This window comes from Artemia sp. Qi Xiang Cuo, chromosome 3 (assembly GCF_049724085.1).
Source record: "Artemia sp. Qi Xiang Cuo chromosome 3, ASM4972408v1, whole genome shotgun sequence".
Lineage (NCBI taxonomy): Eukaryota > Metazoa > Arthropoda > Branchiopoda > Anostraca > Artemiidae > Artemia > Artemia sp. Qi Xiang Cuo.
The window spans coordinates 47,407,094-47,424,013 of NC_142796.1; the positions used below are offsets into that span (position 1 = coordinate 47,407,094).

The window sequence follows — 16,920 nt, forward strand, 5'->3', positions numbered from 1 at the left end:
TACCCCACGGCATATGTTTCAACCCTTGCCCTGAGCGCTGTGAGGGGGTTGACATCCTCAAACACAAAATTCCTGGACCTTTGAACTACGTTGAACAAAATGGCTATCTCAAAATTTTGATTGGATGGGATTGGGGAAAAGGTGGGCATAAGAGGGGGGTTACTTGCCATCCAATCACTTTCAACTATTAAAAAGGGCACTAGTCGTTTAAATATACTATCCAATGATTCCTTTTTAAAATTTCTACGACAACGGTTTCTATAAAAAAAAAACTTATATGCCTCCAGCGCAAAATTTATAAACCATTAACCGAGGTCTGTGGGGGGAGTGTTATCTTCAAAAACATAATTTCTCGACTTGTCTACTAGGTCGAAGAAAAGGGCTATCTCAAAATTCCGATTGGATGCATTTGGGGAAATGTTGGGTGTGAGCGGGGTGTTAGTTATCCTCCAATCACTTTCGACTATTAAAAAGGGCAGAAGCCCTTCTAATTTCCAATGGAATGAGCCCTTTTTGAAGTTTCTACAACATCACTATCTATAAAATCTTATATGGAAATGTTGGAGATGTATTTGGGGAAATGGTGGGCGTGAGAGAAGGGTTAGTTACCTACCAATCACTTTCAGTTTATAGCCCAAGTACTAGTCTTTTGTATTTCTTTTCGAACCCGCCCTTTTTGAATTTTTTATGACAAAACTTTCAATAAAAACCTAATATGCCCCCAAGGCATAAATTGCATCCCATGCCTTGAGGACTGTGGGGGAGTATTATCCACTTAGATACAATATCCGGATCTTTCAACTACTTTGAATGAAATGGCCGTCTCAAAGTTTTGATTTGATGTGCTTGAATACATGACGGGAATTAAAGGGGTGTTAATTTCCTTCCAATTACTTTTTACTATTAATAAGAGCGCTAGCAATTGCAGATTCCAATCAGATGAGCCATTTTTGTATTCTCTACAACAACTTTCTATATAAACCTTATATGCCCCCAGGGCATAACTTACAACCCTTGCACTGAGAGCTCTGAGGGGGGTTATCATCCTAAAAGTCCTAATTTCCAGAATTTTCAACTACGTTGAACAAAATCGATCTAAAAATTTGGATTGGAAGTGTTTGGGGAAATGGTGGGCGTGAGAGGAGCGTTAGTCGCTATCCAATCACTTTCAACTATTAAAGAAGGCAATAGCCCTTTTGATTTCCTATTGAATGAGCCCTTTTGAAATTTCTACGACAACGCTTTCAATAAAAACTTTATATGCCCCCAGTGCATAACTTACAACCCTTACCCTGAGAGCAGTGGGGGAAGGGTTGTCATCCTTAAAGACCTAATTTCCAAAACTTCCAACTACGTTGAATAAAATGGCTATCTAAAAATTTTGATTGGACGTGTTAAAGGGAAAAGGTGGGCGTGAGAGGGGGGTTAGTTACCCTCCAATCACTTTCGACTGTTAAAAAGGGCACTAGCCCTTAGAATCTCAAATCGAATGAGCCCTTTTTCAAGTTTCTACGACAAAAATTCCAATAAAAACCTTATATGCCCCCATGGCATAACTTATGACCCTTGCCCTGAAGACTGTGGGGGGAGTGTCCTGCTCAAAGGTATAATTTCTTGAACTTTGAACTGCGTTGGACAAAATGGCTACCTCAAAATTTGTATTGGATGTGTTTGGGGAAATGGATGGCGTGAAAAGGGTGTTAGTTGCCTTCCAATCACTTTCGACTATTAAAAATGGGCACTAGCGGATGAGCCCTTTTTGAAGTTTCTACGACAACGCGTTCTATTAAAACCTTATATGTCCCCAGGGCATAACTTACAACCCCTGCCCTGAGGGCTGTGGTGGGGTTGTCATCTTCAAACACCTAATTTCCAGAACTTAAAACTACGTTGAATAAAATGGCTATCAAAATTTTGATTGGATGTGGTCGGGGAAAAGGTGGGCGTGAGAGCGGGGTTAGTTGCCCTCCAATCACTTTCGAATATCAAAAATGGCACTAGCCAATTCAATTTCCAATCGAATGAGCTTTTTTTGAAGTTTCTATGACAACACTTTCTATAAAAATCTTATATGCCCCCGGGGCATAGCTTACAACCCTTGCCCTGAAGGCTTTGGGGGAGTGTCCTCCCTACATGACACCCAGGGGGTTGTCATCCTCAATGACCTAATTTACAGAACTTAAAACGACAAACTTACAGAAGTTAACTGGTGGGCGTGGAAGGGGTGTTAGTTGCCTTCCAATCGCATTCCACTTTTAAAAAGGGCACAAGCCACTCCAATTTACAATTGAATGAACCCTTTTCGAAGTTTCTATGACAACTTCTTTGATACGAAGTGCCCAGCTCTAAAGAAAAAATAATAAATAATCCCATTGTGCCAACATCGTTCTTATATGCCCTCAGGGCATAACTTAAAAACCTCGCCCCAAGGGTTGTGGGGGAGTGTCCTCCTCAAAAACATATTTTCTATCTGGTAATCAACTACGCTGAACAAAATGACAATCTCAAAATTTTGATTGGATTTGTTTGGGGGAATGATTGGCGTGGGGGGGGGCTATATGCCCTCCAATGACTTTCGACTATTAAAAAGGGCACTAGCCCTTTGAATTTCCAATCAAATGAGCCTTTTTTGAAGTTTCTACAACAATACTTTCTATAAAAACCTTAAATGCCCCCAAGGCATAACTTACAGCCCTTGCCTTAAAGGATGTGGGGGAGTGTCCTCCTCAAAAACATAATTTCTATTTGGAAATCAACTTCGCTGAACAAAATGGCTATGTCAAGATTCTGATTGGATGTGTCTCGGGAAATGGTGGGTGTGGAAGGGGTGTTAGTTGCCTTCAATCACTTTCAACTATTAACAAGGGCAATAGCCCTTTGAAATTCCAATCGAATGAGCCTTTTTTGAAGTTTCTACAACAACACCTTCTATAAAAACCTTATATGCCCCAGGGAATAGCTTAAAACCCTTGCCCTGAAGGCTGCGGGGGAGTTTACTCCTCAAAAACCTAATCTATATCTGAAAATCAACTACGCTGAACAAAATGGCTATCTCATAATTTCGACTGGATGTGTTTCGGGAAATGGTGGTCGTGGAAGGGGTGTTAGTTGCCTTCTAATCACTTTCGACTATTAAAAAGGGCACAAGCCACTCCAACTTCCAATTAAATTAGCCCTTTTCGAAGTTTCTACGACAACTTCTTCGATACAAAGTGCCATGCTCTAAAGGAACAAAATAAAAAATAATACATTGTGCCAAAATCGTTCTTATATGCCCTCAGGGCATAACTTAAAACCCTTTCCCCGAGGGTTGTGGGGGAGTCTCCTCCTCAAAAACATATTTACTATCTGGAAATCAACTACGCTGAATAAAATGGCTATCCCAAATTTTGATTGGATGTGTTTGGGGGAGTGATGGGAGAGGGGGGAGGGCTAGTAGCCCTCCAATCACTTTCAACTATTAAAAATGGCACTAGCCCTTTGAAATTCCAATCAAAAGTTTATACAACAACGCCTTCTATAAAAACCTTATATGCCCCCAGGGCATAACTTAGAACCCTTGCCCTGAAGGCTGTGGGGGAGTGAAAAAAAATGGCTATCTAAAAATTTTGACTGGATGTGTTTTGGAAAATGGTGGGTGTAGAAGGGATGTTAGTTGCCTTCCAATCACTTTCGACTATTAACAAGGGCACAAGCCACTCCAATTTCCAATTGAATGAGCCATTTTCGAAGTTTCTACAACAAATTCTTTGATATAAAGTGTCCTGCTCGAAAGAAAAAAATAATAAATACTACATTGCGCCAACATCGTTCTTATATGCCCTCAGGGCATAACTTAAAACCCTTGCCCCGAGGGTTGTGGGGGAGTGTCCTCCTCAAAAACATATTTTCTATCTGAAAATCAACTACGCTGAACAAAATGGCTATCTCAAAATTTTGATTGGATGTGTTTGGGGGAATGATGGGCGTTGGGGGGTGTAGTTGCCCTCCAATGACTTTCGACTATTAAAAATGGCACTAGGCCTTTCAGTTTCCAATTGAATGAGCCTTTTTTTAAGTTTCTACAACAATGCCTTCAATAAAAATCTTATATGTCCCAAGGGCATAGATTACAACGCTTGCCCTGAAGACATTGGGAGAGTGTTCCTCTCAAAAACATAATTTCTATCTGGAAATCAGCTACACTGAACAAAATGGCTATCTCAAAATTTTGATTGGATTTGTTTCAGGAAATGGTGGGCATTTGAGGGGTGTTAGTTGCCTTCCAATCACTTTCGACTATTAAAAAGGGCACAAGCCACTCCAATTTCCAATTGAATGAGCCATTTCGAAGTTTCTACGACAACTTCTTCGATACGAAGTGCCCTGCTCTAAAGAAAAAAAATAATAAATAATACATTGGGGCCAAATCGTTCTTATATGCCCTCAGGGCATAGTTTCAGGAAATGGTGGGCATTGGAGGGATGTCAGTTACCTTCCAATCACTTTTGACTATTAAAAAGGGCACAAGCCACTCCAATTTCCAATTGAATAAGCCCTTTTAGAAGTTCTATGACAACTTCTTCGATAAAAAGCGCCCTGCTCTAAAGGAAAAAAATAATAAATAATACATTGTGCCAAAATCGTTCTTATACGCCCTCAGGGCATAACTTAAAACCCTTACCCTGAGGGTTGTGGGGCAGTGTCCTCCTCAAAAACATATTTTCTATTTGGAAATCAACTACGCTGAACATAAGAGCTACCTCAAAATTTTCATTGGATGTGTTTGGTGAAAAGATGGGCGTGGGGGAGGGGTTAGTTTCCCTCCCAATCACTTTCGACTATTAAAAAGAGCACTAGCCCTTTGAATTTCCAACCGATTGAGCCTTTTTTGAAGTTTCTACAACAACGCCTTCTATAAAAACCTTATATGCCCCTAGGGCATAACTTACAACTTCTCTATGACAGTTGTCATATGACTCTATGACAACTTCTTCGATCTGAAGTGCACTGCTCTAAAGGAAAAAAATAATAAATAATACATTGTGCCAAAATCGTTCTTATATGCCCTCGGGGCATAACTTAAAACCCTTGCCCCGAGGGTTACGGGGGAGTGTCCTCCACAAAAACATATTTTCTATCTGGAAATAAACTACGCTGAACAAAATGGCTATCTCAAAATCTTGATTGGATCTGTTTGGGGGAATGACGGGCATGGGGAGTGGGCTAGTTCCCCTCAATCACTTTCGACTATTAAAAAGCGCACTAGCCCTTTGAATTTCCAATCGAATGATCCTTTTTTGAAGTTTCAACAACAACGCCTTCTACAAAATCCTTATATGCCCGTAGGGCATAACTTAAAACCCTTGCCCTGAAGGCTGTGAGGGAGTGTCCTACTCAAAAACAAAATTTCTTTCTTGAAATCAACTATGCTGAACAAAATGGTTATCTCAAAATTTTGATTGGATGTGTCTGGGTAAATGATGGGCGTGTGGGGGGGGGGAGAGGGGCTAGTTGCCCTCCAATCACTTTCGACTATTAAAAAGAGTACTGGCCCTAATTTCCAATCGATTGAGCCTTTTTTGAAGTTTCTACAACAACGCCTTCTATAAGAACCTTATATGCCCACACGGCATAACTTACAACTCTTGCCCTGAAGGCTGTGGGGGAGTTTCCTCCTCAAAAACATAATTTCTATCTGGAAATCAACTACGCTGAACAAAATGGCTATGTCAAAATTTTTATTGGATGTATTTAAGGAAATGGTGGGCGTGGAAGGGGTGTTAGTTGCCTTCAAGTAAATTTCGACCATCGAATAGGCCACAAGCCACTCCAATTTCCAAGTGAATAAGCGCTTTTCGAAGTTTCTACGACAAATTCTTCGATACGAAGTGCCTTGCTCTTAAGGAAAAAAAAATAATACATTGTGCCAAAATCGTTGTTATATGCTCTCAGGGCATAACTTAAAATCCTTGCCCCGAGGGTTGTGGGGGAGTGTCCTCCTCAAAAACATATTTTCTCTTGAAATCAACTACGCTAAACAAAATGGCTATCTCAGAATTTTGATTGGATGTGTTTAGGGGAATGATGGGTGTGGGGTGGGGGGGAATAGTTGCCCTCCAATCACTTTCAACAATTAAAAAGGGCACTAGCCCTTTGAAATTCCAGTCGAATGAGCCTTTTTTGACGTTTCTACAACTACGCCTTCTATAAAAACCTTATATGCCCCCAGGGCATAACTTACAACATTTGCCCTGAAGGCTGTGGGGGAGTTTCCTCCTCAAAAACCTAATTTCTATCTGGAAATTAACTACGCTGAACAAAATGGCTATCTCAAAATTTTGATTGGATGTGTTTGGGGAAAGTATGGGCGTGGAAGGGGTTATAGTTGCCTTCCAATCACTTTCAACTATTAAAAAGGGGACAAGCCACTCCAATTTCCAATTGAATAAGCCCTTTTCGAAGTTTCTACAACAACTTCTTTGATTCGAAGTGCCCTGCACTAAAGGAAAAAAAATAATAAATAATACATTGTGCCAATATCATTCTTAAATGCCCGAAGAGAATAACATAAAAATTATGCTTTTAATGCTGTGCGAGAAGATCTTCTCCAAAAATATGTTTCCTTTATGCAAGTTCCATGCACCGAAGAAATTAGCTATCTCAAAATTTTGATTGGATGTGTTTGGGGGAATGATGGGCGTGGGAAGGGGGAATAGTTGTCCTCCAATCACTTTCGACTATTAAAAAGGGCACTAGCCCTTTGAATTTCCAGTCGAATGTGCCTTTTTGGAAGTTTTTACGACAACGCCTTCTATAGAAACCTTATTTGCCCCAGTGCATAACTTACAACCTTTGCCCTGAGGGCTGTGGGGGACTGTCTTCCTCAAAAACGTAATTTCTATCTGGAAATCAAATATACTGAACAAAATGGCTACCTCAAAATCTTGATTGGATGTGTTTCAGGAAATGGTGGGCATTGGATAGGTGTTAGTTGCCTTCCAATCACTTTTGACTATTAAAAAGGGCACAAGCCACTCCAATTTCAAATTGAACGAGCCATTTCGAAGTTTCTATGACAACTTCTTCCATATGAAGTGCCCTGCTCTAAAGGAAAAAAATAATAAATAATACATTGTGCCAAAATCGTTCTTATATGTCCTCAGGGCATAACTTAAAACCCTTGCCCCGAGGGTTATGGGGAGTTTCCTCCTCAAAAACATATTTTATATCTGGAAATAAACTACGCTGAACAAAATGGCTATCTCAAAATTTTGATTGGATGTGTCTGGGTAAATCATGGGCGTGGGGGGGGGGGCTAGTTGCCCTCCAATCAGTTTCAACTATTAAAAAGAGTACTGTCCCTATAAATTTCCAATCGAATTATCCTTTTTTGAAGTTTCTACAACACCACCGGCTATAAAAATGATATATGCCCCCAAGGCATAACTTAAAACCCTTGCCCTGAAGGTTGTTCTATGACAACGCCTTCTATAAAAACCTTATATGTCTCAAACCTTATATGCCCGACAACGTCTTCTATTAGAAAGGGCACAAGCAACTCCAATTTCCAATTGAATGAACCCTTTTCAAAGTTTCTACAACAACTAAAGTGCCCTGCTCTAAAGGAAATAAATAATAAATAATACATTGTGCAAAAATCGTTCTTATATGCCCTCAGGGCATAACTTAAAACCCTTGCCCAAGGATTGTGGGGGAGTGTCCTCCTCAAAAACATATTTTCTATTAGGAAATCAACTACGCTGAACAAAATGGCTATCTTTCTCAAAATTTTGATTGGATGTGTTTGGGGGAATGATGGGCGTAGGGGGGGGGGGCTAGTTGCCCTCCAATCACTTTTGACTATTAAAAAGAGCACTAGGCCTTTGAATTTCCGATCAAATGAGCATTTTTTGAAGTTTCTACGTCAACATCTTAGATAAAAACCTTATATTCCCCCATGGCATAACTTACAACCCTTGCTCTGAGGGCTGTGGGGGAGTGCACTCCTCAAAAACATAATATCTGGAAATCAACTATGCAGAACAGAAAGGCTATCTCAAAAATTTTCATTGGATGCGTTTAGGGAAATGATTGGCGTAGGGAGGGGGCTAGTTGCCCTCCAATCACTTTTGACTATTAAAAAGTACACCAGCTCTTTGAATTTCCAATTGAATGAGCCTTTTTTGAAGTTTCTACGACAATGCCTTCTATAAAAACCTTATATGCCCCCAGGGCATAACTTACAACCCTTGCCCTGAAGGCTGTGGGGGAGTGTCCTCCTCAAAAATATAATTTCTATCCGGAAATCAAATATACTGAACAAAATGGCTACCTCAAAATCCTGATTGGATGTGTTTCAGGAAATGGTGGGCATTGGATAGGTGTTAGTTGCCTTCCAATCACTTTTGACCATTAAAAAGGGCACAAGCCACTCCAATTTCAAATTGAACGAGCCATTTCGAAGTTTCTATGACAACTTTTTCGATATGAAGTGCCCTGCTCTAAAGGAAAAAAATAATAAATAATACATTGTACCGAAATCGTTCTTATATGCCCTCAGGGCATAACTTAAAACCCTTGCCCCGAGGGTTACGGGGGAGTGTCCTCCTCAAAAACATATTTTCTATCTGGAAATAAACTACGCTGAACAAAATGGCTGTCCCAAAATTTTTATTGGATGTGTTTGGGGGAATGATGGGCGTGGGGAGTGGGCTAGTTGCCCTCCAATCACTTTCGACTATTAAAAAGCGCACTAGCCCTTTGAATTTCCAATCGAATGAGCCTATTTTGAAGTTTCTAAAACAACGCCTTCTATAAAATCCTTATATGCCCCTAGGGCATAACTTACAACCCTTGCTCTGAAGGCTGTGTAGGAGTGTCCTACTCAAATACAAAATTTCTTTCTTGAAATCAACTATGCTGAACAAAATGGTTATCTCAAAATTTTGATTGGATGTGTCTGGGTAAATGATGGGCGTGTGGGGGGGGGCTAGTTGCCCTCCAATCACTTTCGACTATTAAAAAGGGCACTAGCCCTTTGAATTTCCAATTGAATTATCCTTTTTGGAAGTTTCTACAACAACGCCTTCAATAAAAACGTTATATGCCCCCAGGGCATAACTTACAACCCTTGCCCTGAAGGCTGTGGGGGAGTGTCTTCCTCAAAAACAAATTCATTTATGGAAATCAACCCTAATGAACAAAATGGTTATCTCGAAATTTTGATTGGATGTGTTTGGGGGAAGGATGGGCGTGTGGGGGGCTAGTTTCCCTCCAATCATTTTCGACAATTAAAAAGGGCACTAGCCCTTTGAATTTCCAAATGAATGAGCCTTTTTTGAAGTTTTTATGACAACGCCTTCTATAAAAACCTTATATGTCTCAAAACTTATATGCCCAACAACGCCTTCTATTAGAAAGGGCACAAGCAACTCCAATTTCCAATTGAATGAGCTTTTTTCAAAGTTTCTACAACAACTTCTTTGATACAAAGTGCCCTGCTCTAAAGGAAAAAAATAATAAATAATACATTGTGCCAACATCGTTCTTATATGTCATCGGGGCATAACTTAAAACCTTTGCCATGAAGGTTGTGGGGGAGTGTCCTCCTCAAAAACTTATTTTCTATCTGGAAATCAATTACGCTGAACAAAATGGCTGTCTCAAAATGTTGATTGGATCGGGTTTGGAGAATGATGGGCGTGGGGCGGCGGGGGGGGGGGAATATTTGCCCTCCAATCACTTTCGACTATTAGAATGGGCACTAGCTCTTTGAATTTCCAATCGAATGAGCCTTTTTTGAAGATTCTACAACAACGCCTTCAATAAAACCTTATATGCCTCCAGGATATAACTTACAACCCTTGCCCTGAAGGCTGTGGGGGAGTGTCCTCCTCAAATACATAATTTCTATCCGGAAATCAACTATGCTGAACAAAATGGCTATCTCAAAATTTTGATTGGATGTGTTTCAGGAAATGGTGGGCATTGGAGGGGTGTTGAGCCCTTTTTGAAGTTTCTACAACAACTTGCCCTGAACTTGCCCCTTGCCCTGAAGGCTGTGGGGGAGTGTCCTCCTAAAAAAAATAATTTCTCTCTGGAAATCAACTATGCTGAACAGAATGGCTATCTAAAAAATTTTGATTGGATGTGTTTGGGGAAATGATGGGCGTGGGGGGGGGGCTAGTTGCCCTCCAATCACTTCTGACTATTAACAAGGCCACTAGTTCTTTGAATTTTCAATTGAATGAGCCTTTTTTGAAGTTTCTACAACAATGCCTTCTATAAAATCCTTATGTGCCCCCAGGGCGTAAGTTACCACCCTTGCCCTGAAGGCTGTGGGGGGTGCCTTCCTCAAAAATATAATTTCTATCTGGAAATCAACTATGCTGAACAAAATGGTTATCTTAAAATTTTGATTGGATGTGTTTCAGGAAATGGTGGGCATTTGAGGGGTGTTAGTTGCCTTCCAATCACTTCTGACTATTAAAAAGGGCACAAGCCACTCCAATTTCCAATTGAATGAGCCCTTTTCGAAGTTTCTACGACAACTTCTTCGATACAAAGCGCCATGCTCATAAGGAAAAAAAATAAATAATACATTGTGCGAAAATCGTTCCTATATGCCCATAGGGCATAACTTAAAACCGTTGCCCTGAGGGTTGTGGGGGAGTGTCCTCCTCAAAAACATATTTTCTAGTTGGAAATCAACTACGTTGAACAAAATGGCTATCTCAAAATTTTGATTGGATGTGTTAAAGAAAATGGGGGGTGTGGAAGGGGTTTTAGTTGCCTTCCAATCACTTTCGACTATTAAAAAGGGCACAAGCCACTCCAATTACCAATTGAATGAGCCCTTTTCGAAGTTTCTACGACAACTTCTTCAGTAAAAAGTGCCCTGCTCTAAAGGAAAAAAAAATAATAAATAATACATTGTGCCAACATTGTTCTTATTTGCCCTCAGGGCATAACTTAAACCCTTGCCCCGAGGGTTTTGGGGGAGTTTTCTCCTCAAAAACATATTTTCTATCTGGAAATCAACTACGCTGAACAGTGACTGTCCCAAAATTTTGATTGGATGTGTTTGGGGGAATGATGGGCGTGGGGGGGGGAATAGTTGCCCTCCAATCACTCTCGACTATTAAAATGGGCACTAGCCCTTTGAATTTCCAATCGAACGAGCCTTTTTTGAAGTTTCTACAACATATAAAAAAACCTTATATGCCCCCAGTGCATAACTTACTACCCTTGCCCTGAAGGCTGTGGGGGAGTGTCCTCCTCAAAAACATAATTTCTGTCCGGAAATGAACTATGCTGAACAAAATGAACTATCTCAAAATTTTGATTGGATGTATTTCAGGAAATGGTGGGCATTAGGGGGGTGTTAGTTGCCTTCCAATCACTTTCAACTATTAAAAAGGGCGCAAGCTACTCCAATTTTCAATTGACTGGTTCCTTTTCGAAGTTTCTACAACAACTTCTTCGATACGTAGCGCCCTGCTCTAAAGGAAAAAAATAATAAATAATACATTGTGCCAAAATCGTTCTTATATGCCCTCAGGGCATAAGTTAAAACCCTTGCCTCGAGGGTTGTGGGGGAGTGTCCTCAAAAACAAATTTTCTATCTGGAAATCAACTATGCTGAACAAAATGGCTATCTTAAAATTTTGATTGGATGTGTTTGGGGGAATGATGGGCATGGGGGAGGCTACTTGCCCTCCAATCACTTTCAACTATTAAAAAGGGCACTAGCCCTTTGAATTTCCAATCGAATGAGCCTATTTTGAAGTTTCTACGACAACGCCTTCTATAAGAACCTTATATGCCCCCAGGGCATAACTTACAACCCTTGCCCTGAAGGCTGTGGAGGAGTGTCCTCCTCAAAAACATAATTTCTATCTGGAAATCAACTACGCTGAACAAAATACCTATCTCAAAATTTTGATTGGATGTGTTTCAGGAAATGGTGGGCATTGGAGGGGTGTTAGTTGCCTTCCAATCACTTTTAACTATTAAACACAAGCCACTCCAATTTCCAATTGAATGAGCCCTTTTCGAAGTTTGTATGACAACTTCTTCAATGTGAAGTGCCCTGCTCTAAAGAAAAAAAAATAATAAATAATACATTGTGCCAAAATTGTTCTTATATGCCCTCAGGTTATAACTTAAAACCCTTGCCCCGAGGGTTGTGGGGGAGTGTCCTACTCAAAAAAATATTTTCTATCTGGAAATCAACTATGCAGAACAAGATGGCTATCTCTAAATTTTGATTGGATGTCTTCGGGGGAATGATGGGTTCTGGAGGGGGGGGGGGCTAGTTGCCCTCCAATCACTCTTTCGACTATTAAAAACGGCAATAGCCCTTTGAATTTCCAATTGAATGAGCCTTTTATGAAGTTTCTACAACAATGCCTTCTATAAAAACCTTGTATGCCCCCAGCGCATAACTTACAACCCTTGCCTAGAGGGCTTTTGGGGAGTGTCCTCCTCAAAAACACAATTTCTAAATGAAAATCAACTACGCTGAACAAAATGGCTATGTCAAAATTTTGATTGGATGTGTTCCGGGAAAAAGTGGGCGTGGAAGGGGTGTTAGTTGCCTTCCAATCACTTTTGACTTTTAAAAAGGGCACAAGCCACTCTAATTTCCAATTGAATGAGCCCTTTTTAAAGTTTCTATGACAAATTATTTGATACAAAGTGCCCTGTTCTAAAGGAAAAGAAAAATTAATAATACATTGTGCCAACATCATTCTTATATGCCCTCAGGACATATATTAAAACCTTTGCCACAAGGGCTGTGGGGGAGTGTCCTCCCCAAAAACTTATTTTCTATCTGGAAATCAACTACGCTGAACAAAGTAATTATCTCAAAATTTTTATTGGATGTGTTTGGGGGAATGATGGGGGTGTGTGGGGGGGGGCTTGTTGCCCTCCAATCACTTTTGACAACTAAAAAGGGCACTAGCCACTCCAATTTCCAATCAAATGAGCCTTTTTCAAAGTTTCTATGACAACTCTTTTGATACAAAGTGCCTGGGTATGGAAACAAAAAAATAAATAATACATTGTGCCAACATCATTCTTTACTTAGGCAGTGCTATTGTGCTGCCTATGATTTTGTGCATTATGAAGGCCAGAATCCCCACAATATTTACACTCTTGCAAAGAGGGCTTGGTAGGCTCTTCAGATAACTAAAAGGCAGATTTTCATCAGCTCTCCTCCATTTGTTTGGGCCTTTTACAAATATTGTCCTTCATCACACCCTTACCTGGCTTGGGCCTTTAGCCCTAGCAAGCTATGCTTGACAGAGTAGGTCTTGCCAGCATTAAGCATGGGCCTCTGGTTTTTGCAAATATAACCTCATGTTGCCCACTTTTGCTTGTTAAGATTGGAAGCTTATGTCTTATGCTTTAGTAAATTATGAATTTGGGCCCTTGGCTCTTGCCCATTTTTTCTAATGGTATCACATTTCTAGCTTTGTTTAGTTTATATTTTTCAAAAATTCATGTTGAATTTATTTGTTTCTATCTGTCTACTGGCTGTCAAATAGCAGATCATTGTTTTGATCTTGTAATAAACTTAAGCAATTAAACCAAGGCATTAAATTTTACTGAATAGAATAGATTAGAAACAGGTTTTACATGCTCTGGTTCCTAGCTTTTGAGTTGTTTATTTGTAAGAAAGTTGAAGCTTGATTCTCAGGGCACATTCTGCAGAAGAAGGATGACAGATTGCCAAAGATCACCCTTTCTGGCCAACTATCTAGAACAAAAAAAAAGTAGATCATCCCTGAATAGGGTGGGGGGAGGTCATAGGGAAAGATTTTATGGAAATAGGAACCTCTTTGGAGAGTTTAAAGAGGGAGACTTTGAATAAATTAGGATGGAGGAGTGTGCTTAGCTATGTTGGCCTCAGGAGACTTAGTGCTGCACAAGTTATTAGTTGTAATAGTAATGAAAATACAAAGAGTATATACAATTTGTAATATATATTTGTCCATTAGAGGGTGGTGGTTGGTAAAGTAAAGCATTCTAAATTTAGGAATGATAAAAGGTAACTATTTCAGAAAGTTTTAAGGCTGTTTTTGGAATTTTATAGTGTTTTCAGTACATTTCTAGGTGGCCCTATAATTTAGCTAGGATGAAAGTGAAAACCTCATTTGATGCCTTTTTTATGCTATTTCATAATTCAATAATTGCTTCTGGGGCTAATTGCATCTTAAGGCCTTAAAGGAGCCCCAAAGGTATTTTATATGAATTATGAAAGAGCATAGAAAAGCATCAAATGATGTTTTTGCTTTCATCCTAGCCAAATTATATGGCCCACTGCAAATTCACTGTGAAATTTACCCCCCCCTGCACCCCTCTAATGTGTAAGTATATACCCTGATTTGGAATATACCCTGAACTGTCAATGGCAAAGTTTTAAATTACAAAATTCAGCACTATTTTTGTCAATGGCATTTGAAAAACTTGAAACAGTAGGAAAATGGTTTGAATTGAAAATCAAGTATTTTGTAGGTTAGGTTATAACTTCTTAGTGTTGTTACAAAATGAAATACATTTGAGGCCCCTTTAAGGGTTCAAGATGCAACTAGCTGCAGAAGCAATTATTGAATTATGAAAGAGCATAAAAAAGGCATCAAATGATGTTTTCACTTTCATCCTAGCTAAATTATAGGGCCACCCAGAAATTTACCATGTTTTCTTATGGAGAGTAAATTACTAAACTAATGCTGAGAAATATATTATTAAGATCATATACTAGACCATCAACAGAGGGGGGGGGGGGTATTGTCAGAAAACTGAATAGAATAGATGGAAAGAGCATAAAAGAAGGAATCTACTGGTACTACTTTTGGTAAATACATATGAGAATCTATATATGATATATTGGATAAGCTGAACATACTATTCAACTCCTCTTTTTGTACTCTTTCTAAATACAGGCTAGGCTAACAATCAATTCAAGTGTAAATTCAACCTCCCCTTGCCTGATGGTCCTATATATAGTCCAAAGAACATGTAAAACTAAAAAAAGCACTAAATAATAAAATTTTCTAAAATAATAATGTTTTTTTTTGTTTGTTCTCTAAAATTTACAATCATTTTAAATAATATTTTGGTAAATAATGTACTTATTCAAACATAATGATAAATTCTATAGAGAAAAGATATTGGTATAAGTTTAGAATTGTGGCCATAAGTTTAGAAGAAAACAATTCTTACTTTAAAATATGTATAATGATCCTAGTTAACATATATCCAAGGGGAGAATCTTTATTATCAAGTCTTTCCTCTAAAAATCCTTCTTTTTCCAGCTTAAAAGAAAAAAATTACAATAAACCACCATGTTGACAAAATGCATTATCTTTTGAAATTGCTGCTATAAATTGTCAAATAAGTTGTTTTACAGATAGAACTAGGCTATCCAGGCCATTGTTAATTCTGTTTTTTTAATGAGCAGTGTCAAAAATGCAAAATATTAATACAACCTACCCTAAACTAACTTAAACTCAAAATCAACATCAGCCAGGAACTCATCCCTTGAACTTGGCCAGAATGAATGCAATCTGTAAAAACAATTTATTATAGCAGCTATTTCAAATTTCATTTTAGCATGGAGGTTTATTGTAAACTTTTTCTTTCAAGTTGGAAAAAGAAGGATTTTTAGAGGAAAGACTTGCGGATAAAGATTCTCCCCTTGGATAATATGTTAACTATGATCATTATACTTATTATAAAGTAAGAATTGTTTTCTTAACATGTCTCCTTATGAGGGGCCAAAATTCTAAATTTATACCAAGACATTTGGTTTAATTTAGGGGCTTATAACATATGACTAGGCCAATGGAGAAATACATTCTTAGGACTGTATATGGTAGGGTCTACCATCTACTACAAGTGTACTGATTAGGCCTATTATAATTGAAAAGAGCATAGAAAAAGCAATAAAGTGGTTTGTTCACATTGTCTCTATGTCAATTATCAAATTTTGTAGGCCTATATCTACCCTAGCCTATTACAATTTCTCCTTTTGAATAGCTGTCAAACTAGCTAATTTGGCTGCACTGCTTTGAGGAGAGCATATTTGTGTGTCGTGGGGGGGGGGCTAAATACTATCAATATAGTTTATTTATGAGCTACTCTAAATTACTTGTGTTGTGTTATTTCAGTGGTAGCTACAAAAGACCCTGGCTACAACAAACAAACTTAGCTGTTTATCATGGCTTTCTTAAAAAGCAGAAAAATCAAGGGCAGATTTTAAATTTTTTGTTACCTCTGAAAAACTGCATACAAGCGGAACTAAGCCAGCAGCCAAGCTTCCAATAAACATCAAAAACGACAACACTACGATTCCAGCTGAGTCACTCATTTTTTAACTACAAAATAGTTCGCCATTGAAACGACATCTGTTTTGTAAGATCTTGAAAACGCTTTGTTAACACAATTTAGGCTTCATTACATTCATAAAATTTCTATTTGTTATGTTCTCAGAGTCACTTCAAGTTTAACTATATCCCAACCCTTACGCCTACTGTCTGAATTTAGCCCTAGGATATATTCAAAAGTTGAATGGCTTTGTTGGTTTGTGTTTTTTTGCGTGTCTAATTTTCATTATTTGAAAATTATTTCAGTGATAGAACATTTGAAAATAAGAGGAATGCAAAGAAAGTGGAGAAAACACTAGAATGTGAATTAAAGGAGGTGTAGAGTGCAGACCATGGATAAAATTTCGAAATATCTAGAAGATGTAGCCAAAGGCAATAATTGCATAATGCTGCACTGGTGTGTTAATAAATTCAGGAGCATAGTCAATCTGGACTTGTCTCAGTTAAAGATAGGATCGGTGGTCAAAATTATTGAGAAGGAAAGAATTAAAAAGTAATGGGCAGAATATTTTGAGAACGTGCTAAACCATGATGAAGTTACAGG

The 16,920-nt window shown here is 38.7% G+C and overlaps 1 protein-coding gene across 1 annotated transcript in view; it reads right to left on the minus strand.

The window, feature by feature from the left end:
• Nucleotides 1-16,515, minus strand: part of Zip102B (Zinc/iron regulated transporter-related protein 102B) — a 128,747-nt gene extending 112,232 nt beyond the window's left edge. Inside the window, exon 1 of the mRNA XM_089086970.1 lies at nucleotides 16,265-16,515. Within this exon, the coding sequence (XP_088943096.1) occupies nucleotides 16,265-16,360 (96 nt within the window). The 5' untranslated portion in view covers nucleotides 16,361-16,515. The remainder of the gene's footprint in view (nucleotides 1-16,264) is intronic.
• Nucleotides 16,516-16,920: the final 405 nt, after the last annotated feature.